Source organism: Drosophila willistoni, assembly GCF_018902025.1.
Source record: "Drosophila willistoni isolate 14030-0811.24 chromosome 2R unlocalized genomic scaffold, UCI_dwil_1.1 Seg167, whole genome shotgun sequence".
NCBI classification, from domain to species: domain Eukaryota; kingdom Metazoa; phylum Arthropoda; class Insecta; order Diptera; family Drosophilidae; genus Drosophila; species Drosophila willistoni.
The window spans coordinates 5,235,732-5,256,883 of record NW_025814050.1 but is presented as its reverse complement, the minus strand read 5'-3'; the positions used below and the strand labels follow the sequence as shown (position 1 = coordinate 5,256,883).

The window sequence follows — 21,152 nt, the reverse complement described above, 5'->3', positions numbered from 1 at the left end:
AAAATTAAATCTAATAAAAACTTTCTTTTATTAGATTTCAAGTATATATTTGTCATCAAGTGATGCTTGAAAATAAACGTGTTGAGAGCAGTCCTCGGTAGACGAGTTTTCTAAGTGTCATTAGTCAATAGTCATATAGTCAACTGAACAACGAGGATCCGGGTTCGAATCCCAGGCTAGTGTATGGATGTAGTTTTCGTCTAACCCAAAGGCCTTAGTTGCCAGTGCTTGTAAAATATAGTTAGGTTGATAGTTTACAACTATATCCTACACTTTAATAATAATAATAATATTTACTGACTATGAGTGTAACATAAGTGGGAAAGCGCTCGTTAAAAATTATTTATTAAAAAAAAAATTCTGGGAATAAATCAAATGCTATTAAGGGACATTGAAGCACTCAAGATGGTAATTGAGAAACATTTTACACGTTCCCATAAAAAGTGAAAAAATTGCTTAAATTTCCATTGTTAACTTAATTGAACTAAACACCATTAGGACAATTATTTTGAGCTTAAACTTGGTTTAATTGTTATACGAATTAAAAATATGTAATGAGTATGAAAAGAGAAAAAAACATAAATAGGTATGTTAATATGAACATAGATTGAATGGGAAATGCAGTTGTGTGTATGTACCAGGACCCAACAATAATAACTAATCAAAAAACGTTTTCATGTAAGAGGTCAATGTTTGATTTGCTTCTTATAAGGCTAATACTATTTTATTGCTTAAGTGCATGACTTATTAATTTTTGCATGATTTCTTTATAATAATATCAAAAGAAAATAGTGTATAGTATAACACAATTCCTAAAAATTGTATTTTATTTACAAAGATAAGGGTAAGCTATAATTATAATAGCTTTCAAAAGTAATTTTGCCAATTTTTTTTTTTATAACTACTTCTCACTCTTTGCAAAATATAAATCAAGTGTATACATATACAGCAAACTTGTTCTATAACTTTATAAACCATTATAAAATTTCGCGTTTAAAGTAATTTTACGGATTTATTCCAAATATATATTTGCAGAAATAACATAAAATCCTTATTACGATTTAGTTTGCCACTGGCAACATGATCCATATAAGGCTGAAGTTTTATTTCTATGGAATTAAGATAGTTATTTATATAATTTGTTTATTACTCGCTAAACCACAGTCTGTACATTCATCAAATTGTTGATTTATAATTTATTAGAATTAGAAAGAACTGAGAGATGACTGACTCCAATAATATATCTTAATATATAATAATCTTGTGTCACAATGTGTGTCGTCAATGGAGTCCTAAACCACTTAACCGATTATAATAAAATTCGCACACCATGTGCAGTTCGATCTAACTTGAGAGATAGGATAGTTTAAATCTCAAATTATAGCGTGGCAGGGTTTCTAGTATACTATATAATACTCATATTTATTGAGACTATTATAAGGTGAATGAATGGTACGATGAAAGAGAACAACTAACTGAAACTGAAAATTAGTGTGGCCAGACTACAAGTGCTTGTTGTTGCCAAATTAATAGATACGTTAATATTCCCAAATTATCAACATAATTCATAGAAACTCAAGAATTTTTATTGTCTTTATAAATCAATTTTTCGTTGCTTTATAAACATTTAATAATTCCTAAATAATTCCTAAACTATATTGACTTCTTTCGCCTTATTATTGAATTTTAAACCTGACCAATTCATATCAAAGCGGAAAGGGATGGGATGGATGGCCAGTGGCTACTCTTTTTAATCATACTTTCTTAAAGCCAATTTCATTTTTGAGGATTTCCCTTTCTGTAGACAACTTTTGTAATTTTTTTTTAAAGAAAGATGACTTAATCTAGTTTCCGAACATCGGCGCAAAATGGGTTAAGTTAAAATATATTTGATTAAACTACAGAGATACATATAAACAACTTTGTGAAAAAAAATTATTGCAAAAATTAAAATGTAGTTTTTTGTTAACTAAATCGGAAATATTGCTGTTTTATTTCAATAATTAAAATAAATGTACCAAATTGTACTATTCAGGTCGTAGCGAGATTTATAACATCTGTTCTGAGGCTCAAAAAACCAAACACCAAAACTTTTTATGATAGGTGTTCAGAAAGATTTATGAATAATTTTTTAAGTTGTCGTGTCCGTCGATTTAAAAAATTCAAAACTGGCCTACCTTCAAAATGTTTTTCGTAATTTAACGGACACTTTAAAAAGCCTTGTAAAGAGAGCTGTGGGTTGGTTTCACTGTGTACCACTTTAACACTATCACATGGCCCAATATGAATTAGGGGCCTCTTGAAATTTTGTTGCACAGTGTTAATATTCATTTGCTTTAACGTTAAACTTGGCCACCCGCTGTTAATAAGCTTCAAGTGAGCTTCATAGCTGTTGTTGGGGATCATCGCACACACTTGAACAAAAGCTCATTTTTTCACTTTAAGGTGTTCATCGTGTGTGGCTGTGTGTGTGTGTGTGTGTGTTGCTGTGTGTGTGTGTGTGTGTGTGCTTGTGCGTTGAAGCGTTGCTGTTGTTGTAGATGTTGCTATGGAGCTTGTCCAGCAACAAGCAATTGCAACATTTTGATAGACCAAAAATACAGAATAATTGCTTTATTAAAAGATTATGTGATAAATGGGTATGACAATATCTGTTAAAATAGATACAAGACAAATTTGTAAAACGTGCCTACATACTTATACATATATATACCTATTCATGAGCACATTTTTGGATCGATTGGACACGCTTTGAGCAATATATAAACGCTTCCTATGTACCTACTTATCTATTAATATCTGCTTATCTCTTAATATCTGACTTTAAGCTATATAACTTTTGTAATATTTCTAGAAAGAGTAAGACAGCATTAAATGGTTTGATAACTTAGTAACTTAATTTTAAAAATTAAAATTTTACATTTGTAAAAGTTTGATCAATATATTCGTTCGAGTTGCTTGTAGTTTAAGTAGTTCTTGCCTCTTACCCTCTACACAACAGTAAAAAGGTTTTTTAAAGGTTGCCAAATTAGAAGTGACGGGCAGAACCCATCATTTACAATCTGCATCAATATTGGTCCTTGTGTCCGAATGCGCACATAGATTTCTGGGACCATAAACAGCAGAGGTATCAAATTTAGAATTTAGATTCGTTTTGTTCGTACTATTCTTAATCCTTTGTTGCACACATGGATCGGGCCAGACCTTTACCGACTTCTACTATAAGTAGTTAACAACTTTTACTTTTTTGTAGCTTCCTAAAATTCAATACTCTATCGATTTAAATAAAAATCATAAAAAAAAGGCCTTTGAAATGGATGTAAATCAGGATTTAAAATTTTACACATTACTTTGCACTCGTGTCACTGACTAAACCCCCCTAAAGAATGTATGGAACACATATCGAATTTTATGCTTTTTGACCATTCAACTTTTTTTATCTTCTTTATATTAAATGAAGTAAGTAAGTCGTCTCGCCGACTTGGGTATACCATACACCAGGTGAAACAAATATTTAAAATTTCGAAAACCAAATGTTGTATGTCTATTAAATTGTTTTAACGTGCTATATGCTATCTCGCTCACTCTACAAACCTTAGGGATCGCGTATACATATATTTTGTATATTTTGTATGTTTCTAGTCCGATTTCAATCAAATTTGGTAGTTTGATAGAAATAGATAAGATTTATTAGCCTGCCAAATTTGATCGCTATGGTCAAAAAACATGCATACCAAATTTGGTGGCTCTAGCTCTTATAGTCTCCGAGATCTAGGTGTTCATACGGACGGACGGACGGACGGACAGACGGACATGGCTAGATCGACTCGGTTGTTGATCCTGATCAGGAATATATATACTTTGTGGGGTCGGAGATGCTTCCTTCTGCCTGTTACATACATTTTGGCGACTTTAATATACCATTTCACCCTATGGGTGTATGGTATAAAAATCTGTATGCAGACTAATCTTTTACGTTCATTCAGCTAACATTTATCAATTTATCATCATTTCTTAGTTTTCGTTTTTCATAACTTCAATCTTTTTTTCGTGTTTCAGCAAAAGAAAGTAGTTTATATTTCAAATGAGATATTATCGATTCGAATTGATTTAATATTAAAATTCTTATATGTTTATTGTAAGAAACAAGAAACAAGAAAATAAGTGTGATAAAAACATTGTCCATTTCTTTTACTTCTTAGCTTATACCGTAAGATTTTTTGACAACTTCCTTGGTTAAAATTAAACAATACATGAAGTTTGTTTTGTTCACGTAGGTATCCCCAAACTAATGAGAAACGAAAAAAGTAAAAAATGTGAACTTTTGTATGTATATATTTAGTATTTAAAGAAAAGTTTTTTTTGTGGGTGCATGGTATACCAAAGCCTTCCCAACTACTTTTTTCCTCCATTGTAAAGATAAGTTAAATGTGCTACGAAATTTTTTTTATATGAGTCGGCAAAACGATTGATATCAATTTACTGCTAAGAGATGATTTTAGGTAAATAAAAAGCCGATTCTTGAGACCACACGTCACTCAAGTTTAGCTGTTACATTTTGGCCAAAACAGAGTTGGTCTAATGATGCCACAGGCCGAAAATGTACACAAAATATTATTTCTTGATATGAATATGAATATTGATGACAAAATCCCATAAACTCATACTCAGTTCAGTTCCTTACTGCCCACAGTATCATTTAGAGAATCCAAATATGTGATTTTAGCATAAATATGTATAAGCTTTATTTCATACTCTTATTGCTAGTAGATAAGGTAATTCTAGACTTAAGCATTAACATTTGCATGGGCAGCTCTGCCAGCAACATAACTGGCAATAGGGGCAGCATTTATATCCGTTTCTGCATCCACATCCGTGACATCCTCCTCAGTATCTGGACCACCAATATCGCCGGCAACAATTGGTGGCTCAGTAGATGTTGTGCTAATGTCAGCTTCGATTAGATTTGGATCAGGCGCAGGAAAGCAAACAATACGCTCCACTTCTCGCGTTTCTTCTGGATTTTCAGGATTTGTTTCATTTAGCATAATGGGGAAACATATGATGCCACCAGGACCAGGCGCTGCATCGCTATTTTCTCTTGGTGGTTCAGGTGTGACTTCATCTTCAGTGTCCGATTCACTCGACATGGACGAACTATTCTCTTCCGATAAAGGATTCGCGGGTGCTACAGCTACCGCTTCTTCAGGAATAGAAGATTCATTTTGGACAGCTCCATTCTCAATGATTATAATGTCCCGTCCGTTGTTGGATTGAGTTTGAGCTGGTGGTTCACCTTCTCGATTTCTATGGTAGACATGATGGCGACGTCCATAAAGCAGATTATTCATCATATGACCAGCCAACATGCCAGTGAGAAAATCTCCCGTGCCTGTGTCGTTGGTAAAAGGCGACTATTTTGATCAACAAGAAAACTAAAAAGGATTTTTTTTCACCTACCTGAACCACGAGACATAGGCATAGGTGGTGGTTGGGCATAGAATATAGCGCCAGCAGGCAATGCCTGGGGATTGGAATAGTATGTTCCCCCCATTCCTCCTTGGCCACCATAGCCCGTAAATCCTGTTGGCATTTGCTGACGCGGATAGTTTGGTACCTGGGGTTTGGGTTTGATCATTGGTTTCGGCGGTGCTGGTGGAGGCGGTGGTTTTGGTATTGACATGGACGTTTGCATAGGTTCACCGCTTATTACACGTCTACCACCGCCCGATGACGAGGGCTTCTTGTATTTGCGCCAACCGCCAAAGAGACCACCAAATGACCCTCCACCACGACCGCGACCGCCACGGGCCACACAAGGTGGCACCACCACCGCCACCCAGGTGGCAATGAACAGTAGAACAAGCAATTTGTGATTGAAATTCATGTCGAGTGAAAAATACCTCAACTCAACTCAACTGCACACGACAATGGACACGGCCTAACTGGTGGTTTCGGGACAAATGTATGCGGCGTATATATGTATCTATCAGTGGGAGGAAAGTCATGCTCATACCCTACCCTAAAAATGGTTGGGCTTTTCTATTTGGCTTTCTTACACATGTATGTATATGTTTGGACTTTGTTGGTGTTTCACACGAATCATCGGAAGATACATTTATTGAGATTCTTTCTGTAACCTGCATAAAAAATGTTTGGTAACCTTTGTGAAAATCTGTTTGTCTGTCCGTTGGAGCCTGCCTAGTATTTACTTCCGTAACTATCTATTTTTTTCGGATCCTTACAAAGCCCGACCCAAACCCATTACATTATATATAAAAGGAGTACTTATTTTGAGTATATTTTCAGTTCTTTAAAAGATTTTTTATGTGCACTTAATGTCTTTAGTAGAATTAAGAATTACAATTTTAACTTTGAGTGATGCTCTGATTATGAATGATCATTCAAAATGGACAATGCTTTGACTTTTGCATCTGTATCTACCCTTTTAAAGTCTTTCATTTATTTTGGAATCCTACTTTTGACACACATATTACTATTGTATATTCAGGATCTTCAATTTATATTAAAGTACTTTTCCGGATTCACTTTTAATTATCCTGTTAATCCCAGAATAATCCCCTTAACTGAAAATTTCCTACAATTATTTATGCGGTTATCACGAATAACGAAAATTGAGCTGAAGTATAAAGCTTATCGCATTTTATCATATCAAATCAATTGCAATCTGAAATCTATTTGCCATTAACGTTGAGTTTAAGAAGTGTTTGAGTTTCAGCACTTTGGAAAACTCTCGAATTTCCTTTTCCTCCATTGTTAGCCATTGTAATGTAATGCAGCAGGAGATTTGTATAATGGCTTATGTCCGATCGAATGTCAAAACGATACAGACAAGAACACATTTATTTATCGCATAAATTTTTTGTTTTTGTCAACATTTGAGTGACTGAAATTCATACGATATCATGCACGTACGCTACATAGGTAGGTAACCTCCCTCCCATCGCCCTCCCGCCGCATACATCATGTTGAAAATTGAATGAGTGTCGACTGTGTAATAATTCAATTGCCGCTAATTGAGTCGTACTCAAATATCTGGGATTTTCTTGCAAAATGCAAACGAGAATGAAAACAAGAAAAAGACTATGCGCAGATACGATGTTTGTGTCTTTAGACATCAGAGCGCCAATTTGCCAAATGTGTCGCATCAAATTTCACAAAAAATAAAGAAGAACAAATTGCAATTCGCATGAGCAGTCTGTAAGAGAGAAAAAGACAGAAAGAATGATAAAGAAACTCACTTATATGCAATTGCTGAGAAGCCTTCATTTTGGCACAAACGATACTGCTACTGACCCATTTTCAAGGAGGTGGCTAAACAATTTAGAAAATGCAAAATGCATTTTCATCTGCACCTTGGAGTCAGTTTACTCAAATGTTGAGGTCATTAGAATCTAAGAACACTAAACATTATATTATATTATTATATGTACAGTCGTGCTGCCATAATAGATGTGTGAAAAATCTGACGCGAGATTTATGAAAATATCGTATCATATTAGATCCTAAGCACATTACATTGTTTAACTTTAAAAATGTTTAACTTTAAAAATTAGATTTCTTAGCCAAAAATTGTATACAATTTTTGCTTAAAATTTGAATTGGCTTATAGTAGAAGCTGCTTTCCGGGCAATTTGAACCACATTAATAAAACAAGGAAAATGTTCAAAATCTTAGAAAACGTGACAAATAAAATTTTTGATAGTTTTTTCTCCCGAATGTGATGAAAATGAATCTCTTATTCGAAAGAATTCTTCTGTCTACAATTTTCATTGCCAACTATCGAAGGAAACTTCGTCCTTGGAGGGATGAGCGTATGCCGAACTAATGTTATGATGTGAAAAGCAAAGTAAAACGATTTTTCAAAATATTATGTTTAAAATTTTGTCGGTATAAGGCATAATAATTACACAGGCTTACAAATTTCGGTAAATTTTTAGACCCAGGCAGGCAAACATATTTTCGTTCGCTGAATTCAAATCTGTTGCCCATCTACCGCCATCAGGTCAGGTTTCAAAAAAGTTTTTTGGCTGCTGTGGTTCAAAACCCGTTAAACCTGTGCTGTTGCTCCAATATTTGCTTCAAAAAATTGACTTGAGCAGAAAAATCGGATTGCTGATTCGTGTTCAGCACCAAAAATTACTTCAAAAAAGTTGTTTGCCTACTGTGGTCCATAACCTTGTAATCCTGTGTCATTTTTATAAGAAAATTGTATCAAAAATATTTTTTCAAAATATCATTTTGACAAATGAGACTTATAACTCGAAATCATCAAATAAATCACTTGAAAACGGAGTTTGGAGTTTATTGTTGTGCCTCTTCTTGTGTGTATGGGAGAGTTAGTAATAGTGCCCACAAAATGAATTCTCTTAAATGTTTCGTTTTGATTTATTTCTGCAAAGAAAACTGCCAAGCCAAATGCCTACTGGAGAAACTTTAAGAAATCCGTTTTATTTGGGACTTTTGGCACTTTTAAGGCGAGTACCCACCATTCACGTTATAATTCATGTAACTAGCCAGGTTCCATTCAGTAAAGTTACTAAACAAATAGGTTTAAACTATTAAAGACCACCTTAAAATACGAGAACATATGGAAATAATAGCAGAAGGTTTGGGACTTTATTACTATTTTGTATTTATGATGTCGATTTAATATGATTAGATACAAGTATATAAAATTAAAAATTCTTTTAATGCAGTTTACAATCTACATAAAAAAGTTAATTTGGCAGAACAAGGATCGTTGATCGACTAAGTCAACCTAAAAGCACTCAGAACCGTTTAAGATGTTGGCCATAAATTTTTAATTATATAGTAAATAGTATTTGGCTATGTGTTTCATTGTGAAGATCTTAAATAAAACATTATTCACATTATGTACTTTTTGGAGCTAACAAATTTTGTAAGTTGTAGCTGCTTTCCCATGTTCTTATAAACTCCTTGTAAATATTTTTTAGAGTCGCTGTCATTTAGATGGGAAAAACCTGACCGAGATCCAGGATGTTTGTGATTTCGTTAAGACAACAGCAAGTTGTATATTATATGTTAATTACATAGACTATTTGAAGATAGCTTTCCGTTACCTTCACTTGTATTGGGGCAAGCACTATGCCTTGATATATAGGCTTCTATTATTGAGCATTTGCAGCATTCTCTATATGTTAACGAAATATATTTTCTTGATTCTTCATACAGTTTTATACCAAATTTTTTGACACTTATGAATTGTGTGCCTCTGACTTCTTATGGCTTCAGTTATGTATCCTTCGGGATGTTGTTCACTTTGCCATATCATGAAAAGTTGCAGATGTTGCGTGTGGGATTTGAAACTGATGGCAACCCTGCAATTCTCTCACCTAATGGGCGACATAATGAAATACTTTGTTGTGGGAATTTTGTGCCTCTCGGTCAAAGGATATTGTGCGGATGGCGCAACTTTGTAGTTTAATGTGAGCTTTATATGGCTGGGACTTGCCGTTTTGATTATGGCCACAAATCGGAGGTGTGATATATATCAATCAGATCAAACAGATATGAAGTTCTTACAACTTTGTTCCGCAGTTTGGATATATGTTTTGTTAATAGCCCTTGGTCTGGTGATTGTGATCTCGACCCTTAAGCGACAGTTAGAAACGGCGCCCAGTGAGATGAAGAATTTTTTAAGGATTCAGAAGCAAAGAAAACTAACCAGAGTTGGATTATGGTTGCGTGCTGTTAATGGCTTAGCCAATATGAAGGATGAGCATACTTTTGTGAAGATTATGATTCTGCCTTTTTATTTTATCGCTGCTCATTTAATACCCGTGATGTGCCATAATCGTCCATTGAAGGGCTGAAACAAATCTATCGTCGTTTTCAGTTTTCTCTGCTTTCCATTCGTTTGTATACCCTTAAACTTGAATTTGATTTATTGGTGTATGTTAACAGTTGTCTGTTGGATTCAAAGTCTGATGATTCTCCTCTTCACTCATCCTCTGCAGCAACCGAAATATAGTCCCATGTATTCCTTGGCCGGCATACTAACTAGTTCGATTGCTATGCAATATATGATTGCGGAAATTGATAATATAACCTGGCAGTACTTGAGTATGAGCTTAAACGTAATGCCCGTTTGGGTACTATCATCTGTAAGATTGGCGTATTGAAATTTTTCATACGAAAAAAAATGAATGACGTTGCTTTTGGTGTGGTGATGAGCTTGGTCACATATACCATATATTTGTCATTACCACTGCTGTTTATGCACAATTGCCATAGCCGGGAAAATTTTGTAAGTACACCTGTACCTGAAACAAACCATAAATAAGTTCTTTAATCAGTATACATATATCTATTTGATCTTACAAAGGTAATAAGAACTTATTTGCCATCGTTGAAATTTGAGACCACACTCTAAATTGACATCTCCTGCTATAAAATAGTTTTTTAGTTTTCTTCCCAATACAAGTTTCTGGAGAACAAATTTAGATGTAATTTAGCGCATTGTTTGGGATGACAGATTAAACATTGTTTTCAAGACTATTTCCCCCGTATTTTTGTGTTGATTAAAGTAGGTACACTATCAAACTATTAAGACAGACTGGAATGTATGTAATACGACTATAGTGACATAATCATGTCATGTCATGTCAGATTACAAAAAGGAAATATTATTTAATTTTCTCTATTTCAAGAACTGTGTAAAGTCGAAACAGTGTAAAACGAGGTACAAGTGTAAACAAAGAATCGAATTAGGTTAACAAAGTTTTCATTAAAGATATTCTTCATTCGCATATTTGCTCGCTATTTAGATTTAGTATTTATATATAACTAATATCAAAAACTTAATTGCTGACTCTTTTGTGAAATGTCCACACTTTTTTTTTCAACATTTTCCTAACAACTAACAATAACAATCTCAAGCAGTTCGTTATAGTTAAGTTGTTAACTGGGTTTGATGGGAGAAAATCTGGTTAGAATAAGATAAATATAGGTCAAACCTTGCATTGAAGCCGGCTCGAAAAAGTGAGTCAAGAATTTTTTTTTACATTTTGTCTCGGGAACAAAGCTCGGGAACGGACAGACTTAAAGGCTAGATATCTTTCCAACATTTGTAGCCCTTTCAATTCTAAGAAACTATGCTGAAGAAAGTTTGTAAAGAAATAAATATTTTAGAAGTTAAAAGCAAATGAAAAAAGACCCTTTTCGAAAAAATGGCAGCTTTGATGAACAACTTCCGCAACAATTTGTTTATGAAACCATCTTGATAACTTAAAAAACTAATGATGCAGTTTGATTCTCAGGAACCCAAAAAGGGTGAAACCATCGAATTATGCCATGTCTTTTTTTTGACTAACACAGTGGAATGTGGAACACTTTTAGTTGCAATTCCCAACTAGTTTTAGCGTTGAAGTCTTGATATGGCCATTGCAATTCTGGAGAGCTTTAGCAAATTCTAGTTATAAAACTTCGTGGTTCTTGAAATAGCTACATAGACCTCATTTTTGTGTTGTTGTGTTTTGAATGTAAGGTATGAAAGAAGAAAACTTGTAAAAGATGCCGACAATTTTTTTTAATCTTTATTAAAAAACAAAAAAGTTACAAAAATTTTAAAAAATAGAAAAAATAAAGAAGTTTGGCTAATAGCTAAAGCGTTTTGCAAAAAGCATTGTATTCGGTTTTTTCTTTTTGTTTCAGATCATTCTCTCCAGCTCTACAGAAACTTGTAGTATTTTTCTATTTTGGATATTATTTGCCAGTTACTTTCATTTTACGATGAGTGGCTATGAATTTCGTACTTCCCTCTTTCTATATATGACAATTTTGATTTTATGTTATATATTGTATCAATGGTTGTTTTTCTTCAATTGGATAAACCCATTTGCCACATTGGCAAATATAGAGGAGCCAAATGACTAAAACCACTTTGCCTCATCAATTTTGAAAAGCGGCGACATCGTTAAAAGCGGATATTGACCTTAGCCAAACAATCATTTTCGGGCCATTTTGAGAGCCATTTATAATGAAATATAGATGTTGTATTGACCCAAATATATAATAATATAAGTTATACTATGTCATTTATAATAGCACAAAATTAGTACCGATTGAGATGGGAAGCAGAATGAATGGTGAAACTGACAAACCGAAGCGCAAAACTTGTAAAATATTTACGAGCTCAAGTAAGCTTCAAGTAAAGAATGAAGGAAAAAGAGAAAAAAAAGGAGGCAGTAGAAAATAAAAGTAAAATAAAACTGAAGTAAAGAAAGCATAAAATGTAACTACTTTGTGGCTTAGGTGTAAAAAGCAGGAGAAACTTCTGAATGAAGAGCAGACAAAATGGTTTTCCTTGCTTTGTTAGAGATGGTATAAATTTTGCCTTAGTCTTCACCATGAAATTCAATTTTGAAAAAAGGATTTAAAAACTATTATTTGTGAGACTTGAAATAAATTTATTAAAAGAAAACATTATTTAGAGAATAAATATAAAAAATCTTTTGTTTCCTATAATATTATATAGTTTTAAAGAATTGACTTCGAACCGACTAGAGATGTTTTCTAACAATTTAAAGGTCGCTAAAATCAACAACTGAATTTATTCAATTAATTTTAATTATTTTCAGCCTTTAGTTTGCATAACACGCACCCATCTCTAGGAAAACCCAAATACAGAAAGCCTAGCCTACTTTTAGGCATAGGTGACAGAGTATCTTTCCGTGTGTCTCTCATGTATATGTGTGGGTGGATGGGAGTCTGTATGTCCTGGCGCATACGTATTGTGATTGTGTAATATAAAAAATATCCAGCTGACATTTTGTGTCAAGCACCTTTTTCATTTTGGCACTCGGAGGTCCGTGTCGACGGGTTCTCCTGGTTGCCTGGTTGGTTGGTGGCTGACTGGTCGGTTGGTTGGTCGGTTCCTTGCTGCTTGAGTGATGACAAATTACATTTGTCAGATTTATGACCAATTATGAGCGTGTTATATATCACAGCAAAGGCAAAGGCAAACGAAAACGAAAACGCAAACGCCGTGAGGCACCTTAATGGCAAGCGCAATGAATAAGTCGCTATCGTTTGTTTGTGGCCATATAAATATGGGGAAGGGGGGACATCCAAGAATGTATATATGTATGTATGTACATACATATGCCCCTGAATGTCGTCTATGGGGGTGTGGGGATATAATGCCAGCACGTTTATAATGCTTTCTAGTACAATATCGCATTTCGCACATTTTCTCGCGCCTTCGTCTGTGGATTTCTTCATACATTTTTCTGTGTTTTGAGAAATGTCCTATTTTTTTGTTTTATTTTTTTCTTTTTGGGCACACGCATGGCCTGAGAAATGGCCAAAATACTCATATCATATGGGTCTGCATTTCGCACTTTCTCGTCTTTATATTATTTATGCTGTTAATGCGTTGAAAATAGCTGAAATTGCTTTTATTATACGCGCAGTTAAACTTCAATTATGGCCGCCTAATCATAATGCATGACCCCAAAAAATATATAGTCCATCCTTTTCAGCCAAAAGACCTAGTACTTACATAGATGTAGAAATATTTTAGAACAATATGCGGTTCACTCTCCTGACTGGGAATGCAATTGTCTTCTTAGAACCATTATCATAAATCTTCTCAAAGAGTTTCCAGATTTAACTTCATAATCATAGCAGGGGAAGCATTGGTTACTTTCTTTGAATAAAGTAAAACAAGCCACAAGTATTGAAGATTCAAAAAGTCTTAAATATTAAGTTAAACTTTTGATCCTATTACGTGTGCCATTCAAATATTAGTTTTTAGTGTAACAAAGATACATATAAAAAATCATTAACATGAACTTTTTAAAATGTACTTTTATCTTAACTAAAAACTCTTGCTACCCCATTTTTTAGTGCAAGTAATCAGGCGGTGGTAATGGATAGCAGGCAATCTTCTCTACCTCAATGGTCTTGGTAGCATCTTTTGGATCTGGCTCGGGTACACGAACAGGTACACAGACTATGCCTCCTGGTGCGGGTGGTGGAGCAGCATTGGCATCAGCAGGTGTTGCATTTGAAGGTGCAGGAGCTGCAACAGGTGGTGGTACAGGGGCTGCCGCTTCACCGGCAGCTGCAGCTGGGGCCGGTGCCACAGGGTTCAATGGGGCTAATGGCGTCTGTGGCTCTCCTGCAGCTGGTGCTGGAGGAGCAGGGGGAACTGGAGCAACTGGGTAAGACGGAGCGGCAGGTGCCTGTTGTTGTCCACCAGCATTTATGACAGTTGTTCCAGATCCAGCGCTTGTAGTTGTCACTGATCCTGGAGGTCCATTATTGATTATGATAATCTTGTCATCATTGTTGCCGTTGCTATAACCACCACCTCCACCACCGCCTCCATAAGAGGGAGAATGCTCAATTACACGTGTTTGCGTGGGAGTAAGGGCATGTCCTAGAATAGCACCACCAAGAGCACCAGCGATCAGTCCAGTACCTATAAACAAGAGAATTTCGGATAAGATATATTCTTTATAGAGATACGATAGATTACGCACCTAATCCCAATCCAGAAGATGATCTTTGAGGTGCTTGGGGATAATATGTTGCTCCGGCTGGAATAGCAGCTCCAGCGGGCAAGAATGTGGCACCCGCTGGCACAGCAGCAACTGGAGTCTGTGGATAGTAGGTGGCGCCATTGGGAACTCCTCCCGATGGGTAGAAAATAGCACCGGCCGGGACTTGGCCAGCCGGATGATAAGTGGCACCTGCAAGAGCATAACCACTGGGATAAAGAATCTATTCTTGATCAGCACAACGAGACGAGTTCAAACAGCCATATCCGTCCGTCCGTGCGTCCGTCCGTCCGTGCGTCCGTCTGGATCAACGGAAACTACTCCTAGACCGTAAGAGCTACAGAGTTGAAATTTTGAATGTACGCTTGTATTTCTCGGACTCTGCCACATCGCACCACTATATCATAAAGCTCCCGTACAAACGGCATGGAATTTGTTATTGGTAAGTTTTTTAGACTTTTAAGATAAACCGTTTTTCCACAGAAATCATTCCAGCTTCAACTTCAGTGAGAGCTGAAATTTTCAATAGGTGCCACAGACGAGCATTTCGAGCTATTTTCAATCCGCTCACCGATGTCCTAGCTAAATGGCAGGAAACTCACAAAGTTTTTATTAAAAAAATTAATGTCGCAAAATTATAAATCCGCTGGCAACAACATGTTTGCCCCAAAGTCCAGTTCAAAAGGTGAAATCAAAATATATTATGTTATAATGTGATGTTTTTCGTTGTGAAAAAAAGAAGTCACTCGAAGTTCTTGAAGCGATTTGGATTCCACGCGGAATTGAAACTGTAAAAATAAAACACATTTTTTAACTTAAGAAATCATCTTTTTCTTTGATTTGTTGTTAATTGGCATTGCCTTGGCTATATTCTTTATATATGTATGTGTGTGTATATCATTTCACTGCCAAATCCTAATTCTAACCACTTACTCTAGCCGCTCCAAACAACAACCTCAGTTAGGACAATTCTAAATCATTTTCTCTTTACGAAAAACAAAATGCAAAAAGAAGAAAAAACAAAAAATAAAGAAATGAAACTCTCATAAAATACTTTTGCGCCCCAAGTGCGCCAAATTAAAATCGAAAAGCATAAATTATCATGAAATTGTGGGGGAGGCCATGGAGTGAGTAGGCGTGACAGTAGGCAGCAGCTGTAAGTCATGAGAGTAAAACACACCGAGAGAGAGAAACATTTTATGCCCGATTTTACAATTCAATCAGTTTCAATTTCCACCTGTCGAAATACATTTCCGTTTTACAGTTTATTTACGCGGCTCAACAGCAACAGCGGTTGCTCGTAATTTTTTAATTTCGACTTGAATTTCAAAATTCAATTAGTTTTCCCTTATTTTTTGATTGTTGTTTTTTGATTTTCCTGTCTTTTTCCAAAATGAAATACAGTATGCGGACAGGAAGGAAGGCATAAATGTGACTGTCTCTATCTGACACGTTTCTAGATTTATGCTTTTTGGTTGATTTTAATGAAAAACCACTGAAACCAAAACCGAAAACGAAAGCGAGTTCCAAATAGTTTTACGAGAACGAATTTTCAATATCCTTACTCAAGACGAAAGTGAACAAAATCTAACATTTTGTAAAATACGAAATAAATCTCATTGAGATGGAAAGATGAAAAGTAAACTATTAGTTTTGGACGTCAATTCTAGCTCATAGTCTGATCCTTTCCATGAGTTACTAAACATTTTAACAGTTGCATAGTACCCCTAAGAGGACATAGTATTCCTGAAAGGACATTTTATGATCAATGATTTTTCATGATATGTCAGACAAAAACAATTGATTACAGCATAAGTCTTGCAGATTTAGACAGCATTTTGTTTCGTTTGACAAATAAAAACGTGTCCTTTAGTTTCAAGTACGTTCTTTGAAATAATCAAAGGAAACAGGACACTTTTTCGTACATGCTAGTCGGTGTCATCGATTTATAAAACGTTATCAGGCAAAAAGAAAGAAAATATCGAAATCTGAATAGAAAATATGCAAATTTTATTGTGTGCCTTCTCGCAAATGAAAATAGGTCTTGAGTTAAAGTTGAAGTTCTTGTTATTATTTGAACAGCAATGAAAAATATGTGCTTAACCATTGGAATAGCAATTTCCATGCACTTATTTTTCAATGGAAAAACAATTGACTTGCAGCCAATTAGTAAAAGGCGAGTGAGAGAGAAAAGAAAAAATGTAAAACTCATACAATTTGAGTCGTTTTTCCCATTCAGCGAGTTGACGCTATCTCATTGCCAGCCGGACTGCCTGCCAGTTGACTGTCCATCTATCTATCAATTTTTCAACCGAACACATATGCGCACACATGCAACTGTTGCTGCTGGCAACCAGGAACAGCAAAAACAACAACAGCAACAGCAACAACAACAACAACGAGTAGCACCATCAACAACAGCAACACTTACAATAAAGCCATAAGCCGCTCCCAGTTTTCCACACAAACAGTCACACAGAGATAGCCAAAGGGTTGTTGCATGCAACACAGCGTGGCACCATCACCAACATCTGCTCCTGTAAAACCAGTTGTTGTTCTTCTTGTTGTAGTCCTCGTTGCTGGTCCTGGTCTTGGTCCATGTCAATGGCAACAGCACATTACCGCTCTGTAGTTTTTCATGCATTCATTTTGACGGAAAATATTGCCCAGGACTGAATACACTGCCTCCAATCCGCGGCTATGGATTACACACACTGACTGTTTTATGAAAAGAAAAGGCTAGCTATTATAGGGGTCCAGTGATATTTATCTTGAAACAATATAAAAAAAAGTATTTTTAAAATTTTATTGTTACTTGAAAAGTATAAAATTTAATACGATTACTCAACGTTTATGTAAAAGAATCCATTTAATTTATTTTTTTGAATCATTTAATTGAAATAATTAATTGTTTTAGTTACTGTAAACAGCTGTGCACAGGAGCCGTTTTTCAAAAGTATGTCTTATTTTGTCTAGCCAAAGAAAAAGTAAATATTTTTAATCATTATTTTATGTTTCTTGATCATTATTTTAGGCTTTTTGATCAAAAAAATGTTTGATTAAATAAATTTTAATTTAATAATTACTAATTAATTGATAATCTTTCTTGAAGGAAATCAACAAAACAGATAATCAAGTGTAATAATTAGTAAGTAATTTTTTTGATTCATCTTATAATAATAACAATCGCTTGTTACACTTCTTTGATAAATATCTCCAGATATTATTAATAAACTTTTCCAAATGATTTCAACAATGGCAAACCCATTTCGTCCCTTTGGAAGTCCTACCGTTCGATGAAGTTTGGCACCAGAAATGAAATCTAGATCTTCATCTTAATCTAGACACGTTTTCGGATCGCTGGTAGTAAAATTGGGGAAAAAACATAAAAAACTTAAAAATTATAAGCTTTTTTAGAAAAAAATGTTTCTTTCTTTTTTTTTTTTCGTTACTAATTATTTTTTTAAATGAAGAATTATTAATATTTTTCGCCAATTCTTATAAATAATTTGTATACAAAATAAAAAACCTTGGCAACTCTGTAAGATAATATCGTTGGAAATACATAACTTGTTTAACTTAGTTTCGAATAGCAAAACGATTAACATTTTGCTTAGATTTCAAAAAAATTAAGCTCAGAAAACCAAATTGAAAACGACTTGGATTTATTTGGATTATTTGGATAATATTTTTTCAGTAGCTCAGAATTTTAGGTTGTAGCCTTAGTGAAAAAAACATGTTAACATAAATATTTTCGAGGAAGCCATGCAGGAAGCCAGGCAGGCAATAGCAATTTTTTGAAATTAATATTTTGCCGCAGTACTTGAAAAAGAATTTAACTCAAGTTTGTATTTGAGACACGCGTCATGAATTAGTATTCATAATTTGTAACATTTCCATATTCTTAGTTCATTAAGACATTGTGGAACAAGACATTGTGGAATTAGACAATGATGTAGAAGAAACATGTTTTTGACCAGTGTGCCACTTGATCGTCGGTTTGGTTTAACAGATAAATAAGAGAAGGAAGTATCAGACTGCTGCTACTATTTGCCTGCTTCCGGTGCTGCCACTTGACAATAATGATGACACCGACGATGGCGACGATGATGATGATGATGATGTGGATAGTCAGCATGTAACTCGACCTCAGGTCAAATGCAACAAGATGCACGAACGTAAAGTGAGTCGGGGAACCGTATGTATGAGTCGCGTTGCCGTTGTATGTGAAATTTTTCTTCAATTAGTTTATTTTCACACCAATGATTTTGATTTCAGGTCCAGTGAAGAGGCCGAACTGACCATAGCCATGCCATACTGTTGGGACCAGCCTGTTAACGACCAGACTACCAAGCTACGCCTTTTCCTGTACTTCCATCTCACCCTCTGTGTGTGTGTGTGTGTATGAGTGTGGCAATTAAGGCAACTGCGTAATTGTTGCCACATGCACATGATGGTCCAGTGAATGATGCTATACCAAACCAGCAATACCAACAACAACATCAACTATCTTTTCATTGAACCATATTGTTGTTCGAAGCGCCAATTTTTGATTGCTCTTCTCTTCCGAATAAAAAAAAAAATGAATGAATGAGTCATTGAAGTGAATGTGGAGGTAGATCATTTTTTGTTTTTGGCCTTATATTGCCAGCAAAGCGAAATCAGAGCCAGTCAGGTAACTGCCATAACATTACCGTTAGTTTGCTACGGCCACGTAAAACAGAGCAAAATGAATTGGATTTGTCATCATAGAAAAAGAGAAATTTATATAAGTAAGTAAAGTGGGTACATAAGTATACCACGCTGAGGCAAAGCAAAAGCGCAGAGCCCAGTCAACCAGAGAGGCAAGGAATTTCGAAAAAAAGAAATAAGCATGCGATACACGTGCTTAGACAATTTGTCACATGAGCCTCTAAAATATGCCCAAGGGTGTTTTGGGTGGGTGGCGCCTACAAGAGGCTGAGCAACACAAAGAAATATATGGAACTGGAAAACTTGACAGAGACCCCCACTACACCGTCCTCCTACCAGTAACCACTACTTGTATCACCACTGTTCCCACCTATTTGGGAGCTCCACATGACCAAAGTGAAAAAACATTAGCTGCACACACACACACACACACACACACACACACACACCCACAGGCAGGAGTAGACATGTAGCCATATATTAGTTTGACGGTTTCCAAAATCAGTTTCTCTGTGATTTTATCAACGGAATGAGTTGTTCATATCACTTCATTTTATAATATTTTTTTTATAAACATACACAATATATATTGTAAATTTCCGATTATATACTGAATTTATTGAAACAGACTTTTTATCCTTTTTACAACCTTTACTTACTTTATCATGAATGTAACCATTTTACAATATTTTGTGTCTATTTATTTTGTTATTTAAATACGTTTATTTTAAATAACTTACACGATTTGAATATCGGTTAGTTACTCTTTGAAAATCAATCGAAAAAGAGCAACCCCACGTTTAAGAAAACACTATAATATTTTATTAAAACGTGAAGTCCTTTTGTGGTTTCTTTTAAATCGGAGGAATAATGAAAACGGTTAATTTTAAAATTAGAAAAAAATTGGTTTTAAGGAAAGTTGGCTTCGTTTAATAACTAAAGAATAACTCGTAGAAAAATATAGGTACAAATATAATTTTTTGCCTTTAAATAATAAAATTATTGAATTAAAAAATTTATTAGGCTCTACTTATAAAAAGTCTTATTTTAATCAAAATAAATTTGAGAAGGAATGGTGAGAAAGTTGTTAATTAATTCTTTAGTTTTAATATGCACTTAAATTTAAGTTTTTTTAGTACGATTCACGAGGCTTAGTATTCATTGATCATTTATCTTTAGTCGGGCCCTAATAACTCTTATGTTAGATTAGATTAGTTCCAATTTTCAAAAAAAGCAAAGGAGGAGATACTTCGGCTAACCGATGTTGTAATACCCTACAAATTTGTATGATAGCTACATGATATAGATTTTCCAAATTTGCCAAAAACTTTGAGAATTATAGATTATTAAGATCTACTTTGTTTTTCATGAAATATATTTTCGACCGATCATTCCTTATTCGTCATAACTATAAAAAAACTCAATATAGGAGTTTGATGATTTAGTGGTCCGATTCAAAATAGTCCCAGATGTACAACGGCTGCAGTGTCTAGAAGCCTTAACAGCTTAGGATGAGTTTGTATTGATCCAGATGTACGGACATGGCTATATTAACTCGTCTTCTTGTGTGCATTACGAGTATATACACTGCGCGTCATCAGCTTAGCGACCCCCTCACACTCACCATAAATGTTAAATATTTTCGAAGCCGTTTGGAATAATTAACTCCAATTTTATATAATATAATTCAGTAAATTCTCTTCAAAATAAGACAACTTTAAATGTTGTAAGTCACGAGATTAATTTATTATAATTTGCTTTGTCGAAAATGCTTTCTACTTAAAATTTAGATACCCTTTTTGCAAGGATATAAAGGTAAACTGTAAAATGCCGTTTCATCTGTAATCTCTATTATACAAAGTCAAAAAATGTTTTAAAACCTTTAAATTTATTTTAATAAACTGTCTTAAA

The 21,152-nt window shown here is 34.7% G+C and overlaps 1 protein-coding gene and 1 long non-coding RNA gene across 3 annotated transcripts; one reads left to right on the top strand and one right to left on the bottom strand.

Annotated features, from left to right (window-relative positions):
* Positions 1-4,717: 4,717 nt before the first annotated feature.
* Positions 4,718-5,927, bottom strand: LOC6644259 (biofilm and cell wall regulator 1). The gene is made up of 2 exons (XM_002066768.4): positions 5,461-5,927; positions 4,718-5,392 (listed from the first exon to the last, which is right to left on the bottom strand). The coding sequence occupies exons 1-2, from the start codon at positions 5,885-5,887 to the stop codon at positions 4,788-4,790; spliced, it is 1,032 nt and encodes a 343-aa protein (XP_002066804.1). The 5' UTR covers positions 5,888-5,927; the 3' UTR covers positions 4,718-4,787.
* Positions 5,928-18,261: 12,334 nt separating this feature from the next.
* Positions 18,262-19,138, top strand: LOC124460321. 2 transcript variants are annotated; one of them, XR_006954256.1, is made up of 3 exons: positions 18,262-18,393; positions 18,458-18,732; positions 18,828-19,138. It is a non-coding gene; the product is annotated as an uncharacterized LOC124460321 (long non-coding RNA). The 2 variants fall into 2 exon arrangements; XR_006954255.1 differs by having other exon boundaries at positions 18,458-18,771.
* The last annotated feature ends 2,014 nt before the right edge of the window (positions 19,139-21,152 follow it).